The following is a 19912-nucleotide window of genomic DNA, read 5'->3' on the forward strand; positions in this document are numbered from 1 at the left end:
TCTCTCTCTCTCTCTCTGTGTTTTGTGAGCACAGCCTCAGGCAGGCAGGGTATGTCTGTCATTGGGACTCGCTAATGAACCCCCCATTCTGTCTCCCCATGTGGAGGAATGTTTGCATGAGAGAGTGAGTGAGAGAGCAAAGGGGGAGAGAGGGAGTCACAGAGAGGGAGGGTGTGAGGAGCCAGGGAGTGGAGCATGAGAGGAGCTGTCTTACCTGCTGCTCTCACTGCTCAAATATTAACAACGGGGTTTCTGGGAACCGATGCCGCTGCTCTGGGACAAGCCCAAACTGTGGCGGCAGTCGGGCTCAGTGGTTTGTGGACAGGCAGTCTGCCGCTGCTGCTGGAGGCACTGCTGCATCTAAGAGTCTGATGGAGGAGGAGGTCACAGAGCCCGATCCACAGACAGTGGAGCCCACCGGCATGCCGCCTCCGGGGACGCACTCTGAGGTAAATGGAGACTTGCCAGGCAACCCGTACCTGAGGGACGGGGCGGTGGACATGATGGAGAGTCCGGCGAGGGAGCCTGTTGTGCTGCAGGATCCTGCTGAGTACAGTCAAAGCCACCAGTATGGGTAAGATTCAGCATGAGAGAGAGACGGGGACAAAGAAAGAGTCCGCTGCTGTAGGAAGCATGCCAGTAATATGTGCAGAGGTGGCACTTCTTCGGGACGCCTCCTTTCTCTTTTCACAGTTTGGGGAGCGTTTGACTCCTGTTTTGCAGCGACAGTTTGATAGATTGTCTTTGTGCCCAGATGGCTGCGTTTTCAAGCACCTTGTGTGCACAGTCCGTGGAAATGGAAAGTCATTTAACCACAGAATGCTCTTACAGAAAGGTTCAGGCATGTGTTGTTGATCATTGGCAGTGATTTTCAGCTCATTATGTACATTACAGCGACAGATTTTTGACACACGCATTTGCTTTGTCTGCGATGCATAACTTGGTGTCGTTTTACACACCTGAGGAACAGATGCAGTTGGGTGGTTAAGAAAAATCAGTTTGTTAATTCATCCATCTCAATCATGACATGTGAGATGGACCTGCTCTGTTTTCACATGGATGAATTTAGCGGCACCTTTGGGTGTTTGCTGCAGCAGTGTACAGTATAGCCAGGGGCTCAGTGCGCTTACACGGGTCCGTCCACGGCACCAAGCCACCTCACTATATCAAAACACCACCAAGAGTGTCAATAAAATTAACGTGTGACCAGAAATCCCCACTTCTGACTTGATGCAGTTTATAGATTCCATCATCTGGCCTGTTTTTTTGTTGTCATTTTCTGAACTGTGCATTTTTCTGACCGGTTGGGGTTCATGTGATGGTAAATGGTAAAGCTGTTTAAACCACACTGAAAACGTGCTCCTACAGTTTCCTCTTTTGGTGCAAACTTTTTAAGTATTCTGCTAACGAGGCCACACTTCAGTCTGGGAGGTTTTAGCAGGTGGTTTGCTTTCTTTGCTGTCACATCTTTTGATAACGTTATTAAACAAACAAAAAAAAAAAACAAGAAACAAACTGGCCAGGAGAGGTGCAGGAAGTGTTAACCGCCCTGTGTGATTCAGTGTGGATTTGCGCTCCAAGCAAAGTGCATTTGCTGCTATAATTCAGCAGTTTTACTGTGCGGGGGGGAAGGAAAGCCAGTTCATCGGTGTTATGGAAACCAGTCTTTTTATACCTTTAAAGGGGAACTACATGCTGCTGATAACTATGTGTATTTAAACTTTCCTTTAGAAATAGAAGGATGTCACTGTGACATGATCCTCTTCACAGAGTTGGTTTTGTGGATGGAGCGTCTGCTGCCGGTACGCAATGTTCTGTTTGTGTCTCTGTCATCATCGCCTCCCTGCTATTGGCTGTTGTGCTGCAGGTTCTGATGTGAGAAATTACAATTTGGGCCTCTTGTTATGCAGGAAGTTCTGAAGAAAGCTGTCGAAACTCAGGACCGAAGACCTGTTGTTGTGGTCTTTGGCTGATTACTCACATCTTATAGAAAGCAGTTTGGCACTCGTAGGTCTGAAGGACCAGTTTCAAGACAGATGGAATGGAAGTCATGTGTTTTGGGGGTCTGACCCCCAAGAAAATTTGATGTTGATGACCTAAAAACTGCATTTTCACACCATTTTAGACAATTACCATTATAATATTTATTAAAAACACGCAAAGGTTATAGTTTTTCACACACAAGACAAAAGTGAAACAACTACGCTCACTGATGAGCTAAGTGCGATGTCCTCCACATCTGATCACACCGCGTGCCATAAGAAATAATCACAAAAGCCCCCTGGTTACTCGTAGTGAAGGGATCTGAAATTTGATTTTCTCATCCTCCCAAAGGGTGAAGCCGCTCACCAGCTGTGTATCAACAGCATTTTATCTTTATCTTATTCATACTCCTATCCATCTCCTATTGGCTCTTTTTAATTTTTTTTGGAGTAGTTTATTAATTAAAATTAAAAAAAAAAATCACAACACAATTAGAACTGATATATTGTAAATGTCCTGTGTGGAGGATTTAGGGGGAGAAACAGAATGATAATATTCATCAGTATGTTCTTCCACAAAGTCCACCATGTTGTCCCCTTGTGTCTCTACAGTAGCCCAGAATGGACAAACCAGTCACTGGCTCTAGAAGAGGGCCTGTGTGAGAGAGGTAGCTTTATCACAGTGAATTTCATAACTATGTTTTGCTGTATATTAGTATGATATCTGGAAAGGAAGTGTAACATGGGAGTATAAAGTGGAAATATTCAAGTAAAGTACAAGTACCTTAGAATTTTACTTAAATAGTAAATGTATTCAGTTACTTTCCACCACTGCACCCTCATGCTGTGTGTTAAGGTGTGTAATCAGTGATGTCTGCTTGACTTCATCCCAGTTCCTCGCCGGGTCTTTGAGGACATGCAGGATTTTAATGGCGACGGCGTAATTGCGGCTTAGTGCTTTTTCCTTCAGGGTCAAAGTGTTTTGATTAGTCATGTCATCTTTGTCTTATCCTTGAAGTGTCGGGACAAGTAGTGCTTTCCCTCTCAAGCATGCCCACAACTGTCGTGGAGGTGTTTTATTTATGTCCCTGCTGTAATTGGGTTTGCTTGTGCTGTGACCCAGTCTTAACAACACTGCAAAGACTTAAAAGGCCTTTAATGATGCAGTAATAGTTTGTCTACTGTCAGGCTACCTTGAAATGGTTTTATTATAGGTGACTGGAAATAATCTTACAGAAAACATTAGATAACAGAGAGATGGTAAATGCTCTGGGTGGTTTGTATGTTCGAAACTTCAGCGTCTCTTACGACAAGACATTTTGAAAAGAAATCTGCACAGTCCATTAACCACACAGTAAACGTAGTCAATACTGTTTCTGTTCTGGCTGATTGAGCATCATCATCATCATCATCATCGTCATTAAATCCAGCAAAGTAAGCAGCCATCCTCTATGAGTCATTTTTTGTTTTTTAATCACTGTAATCCATCAAATTAAAAAAAGAAAGAAAGAAAGAGGAGTTTGTGTGTGCTGCCTGCTCAGCTCAGAGCAATATGTTTCAATATGTCAGCTAATTGGATCATTTTCACCGAGAATGTGGGAAATCTTTCCTGACGTTACTCGTACACACCTGTTTTCTTCACTCAGGTGGATGTTGTCATTCTTAGCTTTTGGAGGAAAGTCAAAAAATCAATTAATTTATTTTATTGTTTATTTTGCACATGGCAGTTAGGTATTACTGAAATTAAATTACAGAATTTTGACCTTTTATCTGTCTCCGCCTTTTTTCCTGAGCTGTCAAACTTCATCGTCAGTTCTTGCACCTCAGCTCTAAGAAATGAACTGCCTTGTGTCGGGTTGATCATCGGCCTCGGAGCACAGGAAGCAGCAGAGCGTCAGGTTGCTCCTGTGATTTAATTCCACAGGGCCAATCACAGCTAGTGCAGCCATCAACAACCGTGTGTCCTGTCAGTTCAACGTGTCCTTGAGCCAGACTCTGAATCCCGACTTACTCACTCACTGAAAGTTTCTTTGGATAACTGCATTAGCTAATGGCTTCAGCGTGGTGTAAAATTTGATTGAATATCCCATAAAACTGGGCAGCTTTATTCTGGTTTTAGTGTCACGCCCGTGTATGATTTTACACATGCGTTCGTTGTTCTTGCCAGCCCAGATCCAACATCTCCACTAAAACAGTTTCCTCTGTGCAGGCCTTTGTGCTTTCACACAGCATAGTTTCTTTACAGGCTATTTAAAGCAAAGCAGCATAAACACTCAGTTGATTATTTGATCAGGGGACATGCAGGCTCTGGAAGGTGTAAAATGGGTTTTGGATAAAACAAGCACCTTGCACACTTGAATTTGGAGACTGTTATGAGCATTTTTGGCAAAATTTTCTGATATTTTAAATAATCAAAACTTGATCAACAGTGAAACCAGTCGTTCACTGCAGCCCTGTTGTAAAGGGGGAAAAACATCCCTAAAGAGTTGGAAATGTAGAATTCATCAAAGCAGCTTGCTCAGTAAAATACTGAGGTACCATACAGAGATTTTATCTCTTACTCGTTTCCGTGGCTCATTTTTATCAGCCAGTCAATCTGACTATTAAATCCCAGAATCCTCGCCTCTTCTTCTATTGAACTGATATATCACAGTATGAAAGGAATAGACATTTTATGAGGGGGGAAAAGAGAGAAAAAACTCTGATGTGGTCTTGATTCAGGCTGTGGTGATTATTTTCTGAATTAAGTGATTACCGTATGTATCTCCGCTCCTGAAGGGCAAATTAGCTTGTTCAGCTGAGGCCTCGATCAGTTTAATCAAGTGTAATGATGCTGAAGGATGTGAGCAGCTCGGTTCAACGCCGTCTTCCTCAGGGGCTGGAGATCAGTTGTTTTACTGTTTCAGCACATCTCACGACTCATCTGCTGCGTTAATAAACATGATATCCTTGTGAGAAATTATTGTGAAATACTGCAGTAAAATTTCCTCTTAGTGTGCAGCACTTGTCCGTTTTTGTACTCTGTGGTGCACTTGCTCTTTTGGTGTTATTTGGAAAGAATAAATACATCAGTACATGTTAACTGGTGTCGGCTCATCTGTGCAAAGAGGAGGGTTGAAGTCAAAAGCTCCAGCTGGTGGGAAATCCTCCGCTCTTTGAGGGAGATTTCAGGATCTGAGCGCCATGAGAGCTCTGCAGGGAGAGCAAACTCCTCTCACAAACATACAGGAACTTTAAATCTCAGTTAATTCAATAAATTCCTTGTGGGAGGTCTGGTGTTGCTGCTGCAGCAGCAAACGACAGGCCTGTGAGTAACAGTGAGCATCATGTTATAATGTCCACACCGTACACCTGCATGGGTGTGATTGGATGTCATTAACCACGCAGCTGTGAACGAACCACCGATGGGGAAGCTTACGTGAATCAGCCGATGCCTTCAGCCAAATCCCGCCAATCCTCAAGTATTTGCGATAGGCCAATACTGTCCAACGAAATCGGCTCACTGATATATCAGATTTTAGTTTATTACATGCTGAAAAATAACTTGTGTTTGTCCGACCAAAAGTCCAAAACTCAGAGATAAACACGTCACATGTCATGTCCAGGCCCACAAAGAACAGGGTGGCTCCTAAATGCACCTTTCTGATTTCTTTGACTTGTCGCTGTGTTGCTCAACAACATCCTGGTCCTTGTTGTTTAATGCTGTGCTCAGTGCTGGTTAGTGTGGGCTTTTAGCTGTATAAGCAGATTACTTAAGAATGCAGAGTGACAGAAACGTGAGAAGACTCACAATTGAAGCCACTACGGGCCTCCATCCTCACAGCACACAAACGCAACACATAAAGCACAAGCCTACTGACAGCCAAAAGGCAAAAGTTTGAGCTGCGTGGCATTACTGCACTTCATTTCCCCGCCCCTCATTTTGCCCCTCCGCTCTCACATTTTAAAAATAATTCATGAAAAAACATTTTGAATTGAACAACAGTGATATGCAGAGTCCAGTCTGTATGTAAATTCCCTTCCTGCTTGGTAAATCGTTGTGATCAGTAAAGCCGGGACAGCACACACCTGTGTCAAACAGCTGACTATAAAGTAGATGTATTGCATCCGTGTGAGTTGGTTTGTGTAACGACGATACGGAGAGAACGGACAAGAGCGATGATTGTAATATTCATAATGACAGCTGAGAGGTGACTGAATAATTGATGAATAAGGAAATGAAAAATCCTGACATTACGTGCAAGGAAAGCTGGTCATAAAAAGGCTTTAGGCGTAGTTGCGGACGTCCTGATATGCATGCTTATTAAACTGACAAACAAGAAAGATGCGGGAAACTGGTTTTCAATTTGTGAGCTGACGGATGTCTGACAGCGCTAACCAGTGAAACTCGTCCAGCAGAAGGTGCTGGACATGCAGCGCAGAAGTCTTGAAGTATTGGAAGAAAAAACGACAGATAACCAGCATTTTATCAAATAATGGACAAATATTCCAACCTAATTTCTTTTCACTGCTGATTTAAAAAACTGAGTTGACAGTCCATTTGCTTCTGCTCCGTGCAACACATTACCATCTTGTGTTTGTGTTTTCCCAGTGGACAAAATTTGTTAAGTTTGTCAAGTTTGGAAACAGAAGTAAAAGGACATTAAAGTCATGCACAATTTGTGCAGTTGCTGTTTCTAGACACCCCAGTAAGCGATTCTGAAGAAAGACACGAGATTGTTTAGACTCATTCACAGATGAGCAGAGGCACAGACACCACCGCACATTTCCAGTGGGACATAAGTGATTACTTTGTACGAGTCCAGACATCGTTCTTTGGAAAATCCTTAGTGGGCCTTCAAATACTCAGCTGTATCTGTCAGTCATACAGGACTGGGTGGGTTATTAAGTGCAGAAACCCGAGAAACCTGCAGCTCTTTATCAAGAGAAAAGGCCTCAGCCGTGCAGTAATGTGCAACTGAGACATGACAAATTAACATGTTGAATTTAGGTGAATTTAGGAGGATGCACAAGCTGAGAGGAAGAATAGCTTCTTACTTATGGAGTATTAATAACAGTAATAAAACTTGACAATTTAAAATCCCATTGTTACATTAAGTATGCTTTGTTACAGAGCGGTATGTGTGTTACGGCCATGATTTACCAGGTGAATGTGGGGTATAATTGTTACATAAGAGATGGGTAGGAGGAAACTGACAGTTTTTTGGTTCGCTGCCTGGCAGAACTGCTGCACTTGTCCTCTAGTTTTCACTTTTAGATGCGTGTTAAATGTCAAATTGTGTCATCGATGCGGTGGCTTTCTTTACTCTGCACAAATATGGGGTTGAAAAGGTGAAAGTTCGAGTGATGAGAAACCGCCCAGTTTTCTGCGCTGTTCTCAGCCCGGTTTGAGCTCCTCATTCAGTCTCTCAAGCATCTCCTCCAAGTGCTCATCGAGACGAAATCCAATTAGAGAGAAGGAAGCGAGCACCCAAATCTCTCCGCTCTGTGTGCTCTTATTTTCCTCCTGTGCCCTTGGGCTTCGATTTATTGAATAATTAATTGCCTCCGTCACATTTGCACATACAGTATACACTCGCATGCTCTCTCACTCTCTCTCTCTCTCACACACACACACACACGTTCACCACATTTACCTCTAGTTATGAGATTCTCTCACTGTGTGACTTTCCATTTAGCGAATGAGTTCTGCTTCATTTAGGGATCTCGTTTATGCTTTGCCCCTTCGATGGTAATTTGTTTTAGCTTCACCGGGATCGCAAATGGCCAAAGCAGCTCCGTGCTGCTGATTATGGCTCCACTTCGTTTACTTGACTTAATGTTAAGTTTTGGTTGAAAAGACGATTTGTTCTCCTCACGGGTCAGTTCTCATAACTAATTAAGCTGATGTGAGAGCCTGATAACAGTGATGTTGCAGAGGGAATCCCCTCCCCTCCTGGTAAACCTTGTGTAGAAACAATGTGCGGAGCTTTAAATTGCCATTTGTGTTCAGAGTTAATCTTCCAAAAGAAAAAAATGAAACCCAAGGGAGACATCTCGCCAGCTCCTCTTTTTTCCTTCAGTGCTGTCTGAATGTCTCCTTGTGTTGTTTCTCAGGGAGAAGATGCCGTTCCACCATGTGACGGCAGGCCTGCTCTACAAGGGGAACTACCTGAGCCGCTCGCTGTCGGACAGTGACAGCGATGTGCTGGCCAGCATCTCTGTGGAGGAGCTTGATGGTAAGGCCTCTCGGTAAACTGTCTGGCTGCTGTCCTGTCTTATGCTTAATGTTAGTTTAAAGAGATTTGGCTGCTGCTGCTGCCCACCTTTAATCCCCCGTAATCATCATCCACATTTTACCACAAATGAAGATGGGCAGATTAAATTTTACTGTCTCTGGTAGCAGCTCTCCATGGGGGCGTTCAAGGGACATTGGGGGGTGCATTAAGATGTTCTTGGGGAGTGTCTGTTTAAGGCAGTTTTACACCAAAGATTCACAACAGGACAAATGAAAATCTCCAGGTACTTGTAAAAGAACGTAGTCTGCAACAAACCTGCCAGTTTACACCAATGAGACAGTGTATCGATGAGACTACTTCAGTGTTTCTGTCGGCTTTCTGTAGTGCAGCTCCATGATGCCTTCACAGTGAACAGGGCATCGGAGTATCATCTTGCAAACGTGGCATTTACAGGATAAAGTTTCACAAGGGGGCTATTCCGCTGTCGGACTTACTGTGAAAGCAGCTTGGTGTCCAGGATCCAGACACACACACACACACACACACACACACACACACGCACACACGCACACACACACACACACTGTTCTGAAACCAGATTCCTGCCACCTGATGAGCAGACTAACAGCAACAGCATCGGGCAGCTCAGCTCCAGCTGAGACGACAGAGTTTACACCACAGCAGCTTTTCTCTGCAGCATTCGAAAACTGTTTTGTGTGGACACGAATCTTTGGTGACTTTCCACAGTTTTCGGTTTTTGCTGCTTGAGAAGACCAGCCTGCTTCTTCCTGCTCTCCCAGCCACATGTCCCACTGGGCAGGGAAGCAGCCTGGTCCTCCACATGCAGTCCAACTACTGCAAAAACTTTGGACTTGATAGCCTCAGGGACCCTACAGCTAAAACTAACTTCTCTGCAACCAGCAAGCTCAGGTCTCACACTAACAGTCAAATATGTATGATAGCCCACATATCATTCTGCCTTTTTTCCCCCCTGCAGCCTCAAGCTTTTTCGGTTTTTAACAATTAATAAAATGCTTCTTGTTTGGCATTTCTCATTGACTACTATTGCTTTTTGTTTAATGCTCATAAATATAATTTTTATTCACGTTTTTGCTCCAGGGGAAACAAATATTAATGAGGTTCCACCTTTCTGTTAAATCAAATGTTATTTGGCATTCAGATAATCGTATTCAGTGTCTGTCATGCTTCGTTTATGATGTAAGACAGAATAATAATCAACATTCATATTCACGGAAGACCGTTAGCCCACATTTTATCTGATGGGGGATGAGGGATTGAAACGCTCCTCTGCTGAATTTTCTGCTGCTACTATACTTCATGAGTTTGTTTCAAGCTGATGCATTTATTAAGTAGAATTTCAGTAAATGTTGCAGACATAATCTAAACACGATGCCTCTTCTGGAGGACAAAAAGCACGTGTACGTTTTCAGCCGCACTTAAATTTCAGTTCATTTATTTTTCAACGTTAGACTGAAATGGCTGCACCTTGTCTTTGGTGCTGCGTTCACATTGTTAAAAACTCGCTGCAGTTTTACGTTTTGTTACATTTCACGCCAGCTTGAGGGAGATGCACAACTAAAACAATTACTAAAAGTTAAAGGACAACATTTGCTACCATAGAAAAACAACAAAAATGTTGAGGATTAGAAGATCTGTACAGTATATACCGGACAAAGTATAAACCAAGTGTGACAGTGACACAGTGGGAGCCACTGCTTAAAACTGACTGCACACAATCCCCAACACATATGGAGCTTCGTTCTTCAGAAGACATGTCCCGTCACTTGACAGCTCGGACTGCAGTTCCAGTAGCAGACTTGTGGAAGGCTCTGCTGATTCAAGTCGCCTCAGTCAGTTTTATAGTCGGTGAAGCTTTGAAAGACAATACGGCGCTACAACACAAGCAGCAGCTTTCTGATCTGAGCCAACAAAGCACAGAAATGCATTATTCTCTCGGCGGCTTATCTCACCAGGAGCATTCACATCTGCCGGCTTCTCTCTCTCTCTGCGCTGTAGCTGACGCTGTGTTTATGAACCCTTTGCTTTGGAGTGTGTCTGAGAGTAATCACCTGGGCCTGTAGAACACAAACCTGATCAATTACAGTCTGCCAGAGTCAGCAGTGGCAGCCTCACAGACGGCAAACAAACTCGACTCCTGCAGGCCTCCAAAATATTAATCCATTGATGCAACATTAAGCTGCCGCCTGGAAAATTGGCTGCATGGCACACGGTAATAGCCAGACACTCTGTCAGGGTCGAGTTTTAATACGCGTGGAGATAGCTGCAGCATATGAATTCCTAATTTCTGTTCCAATGGCCGCCATTGTGACTTGTGATTAGAGGTCATGAGATCAACTAAACCCTGAAACTGTCGCCTGTCAGCTGTTTAATTACTGCATCACTATTTACTACATGTTGGTTGAGTGGTGGTATCACAGCAGCCAGAGGGTCACCAGTGTGCATGTGGAGACTCTCTATTTGACTGAGAACTGAGTGGGAGAAATTAGTCATCCGGAACATTCATTGATGTTATGAAGTGCTCGTCACCGAGGCACTTAACCCATGAAACATCTCACCCGTTTTCTCAGTGTCATAAATTAGTCAAACCAGAGTGCACAGATGTCACACATCCACGTTCTGCTCGGATCACCGCACATTTCTCTTCGCAGTGATGTTCCTTGAGGGTAAATGTTTGTGTATTGACTTTAAAAATCATATAAAAACACCTCCCTTAGATCTTCTTTTATAATACTCGAATCAGTTGCTTGCTCGTGGACTCGGATGCCACAAACAGCTGCACGACACCGTCATGCTCCGAATCCCACCAAGCATGACAAGTGTTGCACAAGAAGTTAGAAATCTCATTTTCTCTCACGTTTTGGACGTTCTTACTTACAACATTGTAGCCTAACTAAAGTATTTCCCTTCGGGGATAAATAAAGGAATTCTGATTCTGATTCTGATAACTCGTGCAGAAAATGATTCATCTATTTGCAGAAAACATGTGCACACGCCGTAAACGGCCTCCCTTGTGTGTCTTTTTCAGATATCATTTGCAGACACCGTATGAGTCCGAGTGACTCCTTTGCCCCCCCCGTTGCAGTTTATTCAGCCTCCATATTCTGCACATTCAACACTTCTGCTTCGCAATATTTAAAGAAGCAATTTTCTGTATTTGTCCTGGGTCATTAAAAAGCTCGCCGCAGCGGGCTGAGCTGTCACACAGCTTTGGGTATGGAATCAGTCAGCTCGGGTGTTGCTGCGTGTAAGAATTTATGGAGACAACAACCGGCGCTCCAGTCTTTCTTACTGTATGGCTAATTAGGCCTGTCACCGTAACTACATAGTGAATTTACGTATGTTTATCTTTTCATACATATCTTAGAAATATATGGACAAGACTTCAGGGATGAACCAACACAAAGTGGCTGGATTGGCATGAAGCCCTGTGCAGCTTTTATTAACAAGCCACAGAGTGAACTTTGTTTATTGCTGTGGTTGTGTAGTTTTATTTTATTTGTCTTCATTTTAATTTTAAAGATATTTAAACATTTTGTTCACCAATTCCAGTGTTTGGATATTGTAATGAGTGTACTTTGATTATTATGGTATTTGGTATTTTATTCCAAGACAATATATCATCCAACAAAAGTAGGTTTTGTGACAACAGCCAGATTTGAGAGCAGAAGTCAGCCATTCAGAGCGAGCTGCTGTGCGTATCAAAAACGTCACATATGCAGTCAGGGAAACGAGGCTGACGAATCCCTTGCGCCACTACAGACGAAGCCACTGAGGTAACAAATTCACGACTGTTTCCTGTGCTGTGCTTCGGCTGTGCGCAGTGACTGTGAAGCTGAGTGTGTCATTACAGCACAGAAGTCTTAAATGTGCTGTGTATGGTCTTTAAACCAGTAAATGTCACCTGTAATGTACGGTTGGTATTTAATTCTTTGAAACATACATCCATCATGGAAATCTCAGTCAACACGTGGGAAAACAGACGCACTACTTGCCAAGCGTAGCTTCAGATACGAGACTCCGACCTTTGATCCACTCAAAGGCTGAACGCGGGAGTTCTGCTGTCACTCGACTCAACACTTTTAACATTTAGTTTGAGCATCCACAGTTAGAACAGTTAGTGCCAGTTAGAATTAATCTAGTGGTTCTTTCTCAGCGCTCTGCAACGACATCCCTCATCCCGTCTGAAAGTAATGAGCCGAATTCCTAACGATTGCTCACCTCACCGTAATCACAGCTGCCGTGTATTCGTCTGAATGTGTAACGCGCTTGATGCTGCACACTGCTGGCCCTTTGTGGGTTTGTTTGGGAGATGCACTGCTCCATAACTCCAGTTCATCCTTTGTGCCCTCTGAGAGTAATTTCTGTCATAACTTGCAGCTCGGTTGTTAATTTAAGAGCTTTTTTTGTTTTATTCACAAACAAATATATGCAAACTGAGTTACAGCATGGCTCAGCTGAGGTGCAGGAGAACAGCCTGTTCCTGACTGAATGCAACGTCAAACTATAGATTTCAAGAATCCCCTTCGTAGTCTGTGTGCTGTCTGGTCTTTTGCTTACCTTCTTCAGTCAGTCTTTGCTGCTGATGCCTCAGGACAAACTGAGCTGCTTAATGTGATGCCACGTTTTCTACGCAGCAATTTTACAAAACTTAATCTCAGCTTGAAAGCTTTGACCTATAAATAGCTTTTTGTAAAAGAGATTTTTATTTGATCTTTTTTTTTGTTGTATGCATGGCGATGATGGACATGAATCATTTAGTGAGTAACAACTCGTTCTCGTTTGTTCACTGGTAGCTGGTACCTCGTGTATCCTGGGCTGTTGTTAGCGGGCCAAGCGCTGCACGAGGCCAGTGACATTTGTTGGCATTTGTGCATTTAGAGAAACTACTTTTCTTTCAGTTATATGCAAATCAAATGTTAAATACATTTTATACGACCTCCAGCAGCCATGCGTAGACATTAGCCAGAATTTAAACGAATTAAACACTGGGAACAGCAGGACATGAGTGCATTTTAAGGAGTTTTATGACTGAGAACTAACATCACTCCACTGTGTTCACCAAATATGAAGTTTAATTCAGTATAATTTCCACACAGTGTGCTGTATACATTGCATACAGTATACTGTGAACTGGAATAACTGGAGCTCCAGCCTGACTCCAACATCAGCATAATGTTCAGTAGCATCTAGACGCTCGGCAACATGTTGAGCTGAATCTGTAGCCACAGTGGTAGTCCAGGGTGAATTTCAGACTTAACAATAAAGAAGTCCTGGAGACTGGCTTTACAGAAAAACTAGAATAGATCTATTTTATTAAAGGTTTAGTTAAAGGGCAGCTGAAGAAATCCTTTCTAGTGGGCACTCAGGCTCTTCTTTCACTAAGCATGCTGAGCTGAACCAGACGGCAGTAAGCCTGCGGGGAAGCTTGTGTCTGCTCAGCCCACCAGCACCCAGCTTTCCTTGAAGGAGAGGAGGAGGCTGAAGGGCAGCAGCATTAGGCATCTTATTTCCTACTCCATGGGCATGTAAGCAGCACTTCGCACTTGGCAGTTTTTTGGACTTGGGCTGAGAGACTTGGCTGCCTACAGGACTGGTGCTGGGAGGGAAGCTGCAGGTTGTGGAACTGAAACCAGGTGTACCGCAAGACCACCTTTAACACACAGACAGAAACACACCAACAACAGACAACTTGCCCTGCCAGCAGTTTTTGGAGAATATAACTGATTTTAAGTAGAGCTAAAAAGTTATCAGATTAATTGATCAGTCGATCAAAAAAAAAGACTCAGGAGCTGTTTGGACAATTGACTATTTTTTCAGGCAAAAAAATGTAAGCTTTCAGTCTTTATTTTTTACTGTTATCTTTTTTTTGCAAATTAATTAATCACAATTCACTGTAAAATAACTAATAACCAATTAATAATATAATAAGAATAATAATAAATGTCTCTGCAAGGTTTCAAAGCCAGGATGTTGCAGTGATTATTGAAGAAGATTTGACAAATGTGAGTCAGTATGGTGAGTTATGGTGTTTGTCACCTTCTGCCCATCTGCTTTTCTTTGGGTGATAAAAACTTTGAATGCTTACGTTAGCTCCAAAGTTCTTATTTGTAACACATCATGAAGTCAGGCGCATTTAAGTATAAAAGAAGTCTGTCGTGATTCTGGATTATCTGCACATTCACATTTTGGTTCACCTTGGACGGCTATGAAGTGATTATGTTGTCGTTTTTCCTTGCAGTTTTGTTACAGTCAAGTTACCAAAGTCAAACCTCTGGAGCCAACATTAGCATGTGTTTCAAGCAGCTTATGAATAAAAGTAAACAGGCATACACAGTCATGAATACACTCACGATAAGCACATGGCCTTGTAAACCTTTTACAACTGCAAGACGTCATTTTCGTACAAAATGAACAAACTCTGCCACATTAGGATTCTGTTTCTGTTTGAGCTGGAGTTTGCTGTGACGTCTTCTGTCATTTGATGGAGGAAGTTGTCTGCCAGATGTCAGATTTCTGTCCATGTGCGATTGGTTTGAATGGATAGGACCATTTGGACTGAGCCATTTGAATATGCAAACTCAAATTTCTGTGTTGCTCTGTTCCAACACACTCCAGACACAGGAAAGTACTGAACAAAGGCCTGAGTCATCGATAGATTTATTCATGAGGCGCTTAATGCAGGGGGAAGAATCTGTGCGCCTCTGATGTGTCTTTGTCAGCATTTGTGTTTGTGCATCCTAGAAAGTATTATTAATAGTGCTGTGAGTTGTTACAAATGATGTTGGTGCTTTATTAGCTCAGGAGCAGCTGTCTGGAGGTGCAGCAACATGTTGTTGTCGACGCAGGTCAGCGGAGCTTTGACCTGTTATTATCTACTGTAGGCTCTCGATAGTCAAAACTCTGTTCTCAACTTAATGAGCCGGTTCATAATTTATGGCAAAGAGACTTGCCAACAGGCTGGTTCAGAGTGGCAGCAGGGCAGCAGGCAATTGGGTGATTGATGAGCTCATTTGTTAATAACTGGTTTTTGGTTCAGTTTGGCAATTTCTTGGTTCAGGCAGTCAGAAAATGCTGTTAGAGTGTGTTTCTTCCCTGAAAACACATTGAAATGAAACACACAGCAACAGTCCATTTCCCACTCAGTTAGGCTCTGTGATATTTGTCTTGTCTTATGCTGCGTTCTCATGCACTTACGAGAGCACGACAACAGATTCTTGGCAACTGATTGATTGTGTTGCTTCATTCAGAATGGAGTTTTGAATCTCGTCAGTGTGTTTTCTTTGCTGCTATTGGATCCAACTCTTGCAGAGAGATGGATGCAGTGTATGTCCTCTATATGTCCCCTGAAAGACAAACACTCTGTCTCTCTGGTTCCCGGGAAGGATGGAGTTAAACCATCTATTCCACTTTCCAGTCTCAAATTATTCAGCGCTCAACAGTGTGCTCATGTGTGTCATGCAGTCACAGTGTTCTTCAGAGAAGTGACATTCCATCTCTATTTAAAAACACCAGATGCCTGTCAGTCTCTCTCTCTCTTTTCTTGCCATACACCCTCTCCTGTCTGCAGGCACACTTATGAAATATGCATTTATTAAAGCACACTGAGGCCTGCTGACTCCTTCCACTGACGACTCGATCACACGTCGGGGAGCCAGTGACCCAGCTGCTGACTCAACCGGGCACAAGTGAGGCGTTTTTGTCCTTGCCGTGAGAGTGAGTCAGTTTAGTAAAATGTAGCTTTAGCAGCGCAACATGCATGCAAAACAACAGATCCAACATATGTAGGCTAATGCTAACATGACGATTTCATGAACTCACTTCAAAGAGCAGCTGAGAATAAAAAGGAAGCCACAATCAGGATTGAATAAATCAGCTGATTTTATCTTGAAGCCCTGGGATTGACTGGTGGTCAGTCCAGGGCGCCTCTCCCCCGCCTCTGCTCTAGCCTCCCCCCACGACCTTCACAGATGAGTGGTACAGAAAATGGATGAATTTTATCTTTTATCTTATCACATGTGATAACACCTGTAACACATCTGTTATCACATCTAACACATGTGATGTGGACAAAACAAAACGCCTGACATCACAATACAGAGAGGTTTTTGCAGAGACTGAAGCCTTCCTTTAACCTGATGGCCATTTATATGGGGGATCTAGTGATTTTGTCTTGTAAATAAACAAAAGTTAGGTTCACATTCAGTCTTATTCATTAAAACGCATTGTGTTTTACTTTGGGGAAAAATGTCTTGCATACACTGCAGCCAAAGACAAAGTATGTTCATCAGGTAAAGTTATAACTGCAGTGGGTCACATTGGAAATCTGAGGGCTCAGAAGACGATAGGATAGGAAAGATGTGTGATAAAATGATTTGTGTATGATTTTTTTTCAAATCCTTGCTTTTGTTTTATCTCTTTGAGACAATTTTATGACTCTTGGGTTCTATAAATAAAACTGACCCGACTTGTTCTTTTCAAAGTATGATCTTTTATTATGATCTTTTTTGGCAGCTAATGAAAAATGTAGTGAAAGCACACTTTGCTTTGTAGATTAAAACCAAACTAAAGCTGTTATCCCACGCCAGTGAGGAACCTTCGTGAGAACCCGTGGTGATTAATTTAAGCAGTAATTTTCCTCTGTGATGACTGAAGTACACAGACATGCTGCAAAACCAAGAGGAACTAAGACGATTTCTGGACATTTGTTAAATGTACGGAGCAGTATGCTGAGCAGCTGAACGAAATGTCTATTCTGCTGAGTGAAGGTCACGGGTTTCCCACTGGCAAAACAGCCCTAAGCAAACCACCCATCTAACTTGCTAGCTCTTTGAATGTCATTTTAGATGATGATCTAGCTGTAATTGACAGATTAAAAATACACCATAAAATATGAAGGAGGAAAGAAATGATGAAGGGAATAAAAGCACCGAAAGGTTAGAGAAACGAGGAGACTTGATGGCTGCTGTGACAGCAGGTGGAGAAAATTAATCGATGGGTGGAATCGATCTTGTTAACTCGAGGCAGTGATGTGAGACCAATTGCTTAATGTGCAGCCCAAAGCTGGGTCACACAGACAGACAGGGAGGGAGGGATGTGGAGAGAGGTGTGTGAATGATGATGAACGGGGGGAAGGGTGAAATACCTACTGACTTCATTAAATGCAAAATGATTTCAGAGTTGTGAGGAGTGTATCGCTGCCAAAGAAAGGAATCCCAAAAACAGGAGAGAACAATGTGAGGGAATAAGAACGAGGATGCGTGGCAGACTGATGCACATGGTGCTGTAAAGGAACATGAATAAGTGCTTGTGTTTGTGAAAGCAGGAGGGGCGGACGTTGTTTGTAGATGCTCAGTCGATTTCCTGTTTGTCTTGGCAGAGATCCGGGAGGCGTTTAAGGTGCTGGATCGTGACGGAAATGGGTTCATTTCCAAACAGGAGCTGGGCATGGCCATGCGCTCTCTGGGTTACATGCCCAGTGAGGTGGAGCTGGCCATCATCATGCAGAGATTGGACATGGATGGTGAGTCACGTGTACAAACACACACACACACACACACACACATTTTGTCCACCTTACAAATGTAGGTATATGATCCTCACAGCAAGCAAACATTACAAAGATTTACAGTAAACAGCTGTTTTTCTTTGAATGCTTGCACAGCCAACAAAGTCCTCTGTGATATGCATAAAAATGTGTTCATGTATGCCTGAGTGTGCAGTCCTTTCAGTCCCAACTGTTTGCACTTTGTCATAAAAGCACCACAGTGACATTGAGAGATGATTGAAATGCATACACACACGACATGGAGATCAACCTTAAAGAAACTGTATCGGTGCGTTCGCCGGAGCAGCCGAATCTGTGGGGAAATGCGTCACAAAGCTGTGGCATAACAACACCGCTGTGCTTATAGATCCTGCTGTCGGAAAAATAAGATCCGATTCACCAGAGGTTTGTTTCTGCAGCCTCATCCTCAGCTGCAACCTTTCAACCTTTTGTTCCTGGAGAATTCACGCTCGGCGGCAAGAAAACACAACCGGTCCGCCTTCTTGCAGACAGCAATTGTGCAGAGCCCAGTTTCAGGCAAATCTGTCTACATTAACCGTGATTGACATTTTATAAAGGATAGACTCTTAAAATTTTATACGGCGGGGATGGGAAAATGCAATATGCAAATGTCAGATCACTGGGAAAATATTCAAATTCTTCACGCTGCTATCACAGCCTTTGATAAGTGCTTTTCAGTTTCACAGTGGAGAGAAAAATACCGTAAATGTTCAAGGCTGAATATTAAAGTTTAAGAAGTTAGACTGCCTTTATTCCTCCTCTGACTCATCCGCTTCAGAATCTCAAGAGGCCATAGCTGCTGTTGTGCCTCGGGGTCGGGTCCTGTTGCATCGTCTGCTGCGACTTGAAGGAGCAGATGAGGCTACTTTTGGAGCTGACGAAGGTCACAGCAGCTCTTGTCTCACGGAGCCTGTGAAGTGTAATGCTGTTTATTTATTTATCCACCCTGTGCCCATTGTTCTCTGTGCCCCTGTGTATTGAATCTATGTCGGAGCTGCTGTTTACCATTGAATGACCGAGGTCAACTTGTCTGTATTGATCCATGTCATTAGCAAAATACTGAGTTTCTTTATTTATTTAGGCCATCCCTGAATCTGAGGAGCAACTGGCTGTCTGACAAGGGCCTGCGTCCTTGTGTTTGTTAAGCTGCCAGGCTTCTATTCGATAAAAACAGCTCACTTAGATATGATCCAACAGGTTTAGACAAACGAATGAAGAGACCAGAGTGGCTTTCATGCGAAAGGTTTGATTTACATGACAGTCCTGAAAGTCCTAACACATGGATCGGACAGGAGGGTGAAAGCAGCACAGACACACATCATTATGCCTGTTGAATCGCTTAAAAGATGCTGCAATCATATGGGCAATATATCAATATTATATAGATCTCTTGATTTGAGACTCATTTGACATGAGTGTTGAATTGCTGTGAATTGATGTACGTAATTTTCTGAACTTACCAGACTGTTCGAGCTGTTCTAATATTTGCCATGTTTTCCACGTTATTTATGATTATTTATGGAATATCTCATTGTGGTAAAGCACAACTGTTGTTCCTATATCAATATTGAGATATTTGGTCAAAGTGATATTTGATTTGTCCATCAAATCAGCCCTGTTTAATCAAATAAAATTCTAAATAAATAGTAGCACAAAATTAACATTAATTTCCCTCTCACTCCTCTGCCTCATATATTTAAAATAATTAATCAGTTTAACCAAGAAGTAAGTTGTTAGGTTAATGGGAATAGTTGTTAGATGTTGGCCTAATGTAGTTGCGCATTAATTCATTGATTCATTATGTGCTCACTTACATCCCCAACACGAGGGGGATGAAAAGCAGTTCCAGCACACGCTGATAAGAAGAAATCTGTCAGAGAACAATGTGAGAGCAGCTCTTCCTGATATACTGCTAAACTGACAAATATGAAGTGTGAGAAGTCTGGCCTGCCTTTACCCCCCCCCCCGGTGGAGTAGTTTGTGAAATGATCTTCTCATGTGTGGACGCTGTGACAAAGAGGCGTGGACCAGAGGGACACGTAGGAGCCGAGGGACAGACAAATGAGAATGGATAACAGTGATTGCATCTTTTCCAAGTGTGCGGC

General features: G+C 42.9%; 1 protein-coding gene across 2 annotated transcripts in view; it reads left to right on the forward strand.

The window, feature by feature from the left end:
* The window catches only part of caln1 (calneuron 1), a 49858-nt gene that overhangs the window by 1062 nt on the left and 28884 nt on the right, over positions 1–19912 (forward strand). The window contains exons 1-3 of one of the 2 annotated variants that reach the window (XM_046389885.1): positions 191–574; positions 8079–8200; positions 17619–17762. In XM_046389885.1, the coding sequence (XP_046245841.1) occupies positions 372–574; positions 8079–8200; positions 17619–17762 (469 nt within the window). In that variant the 5' untranslated portion in view covers positions 191–371. Of the gene's footprint in view, positions 1–190; positions 575–8078; positions 8201–17618; positions 17763–19912 lie in introns of those variants that run through there. The other variant, XM_046389886.1, reaches the window with a different exon arrangement.

This window comes from Scatophagus argus, chromosome 5, assembly GCF_020382885.2.
Source record: "Scatophagus argus isolate fScaArg1 chromosome 5, fScaArg1.pri, whole genome shotgun sequence".
NCBI classification, from domain to species: Eukaryota; Metazoa; Chordata; class Actinopteri; family Scatophagidae; genus Scatophagus; species Scatophagus argus.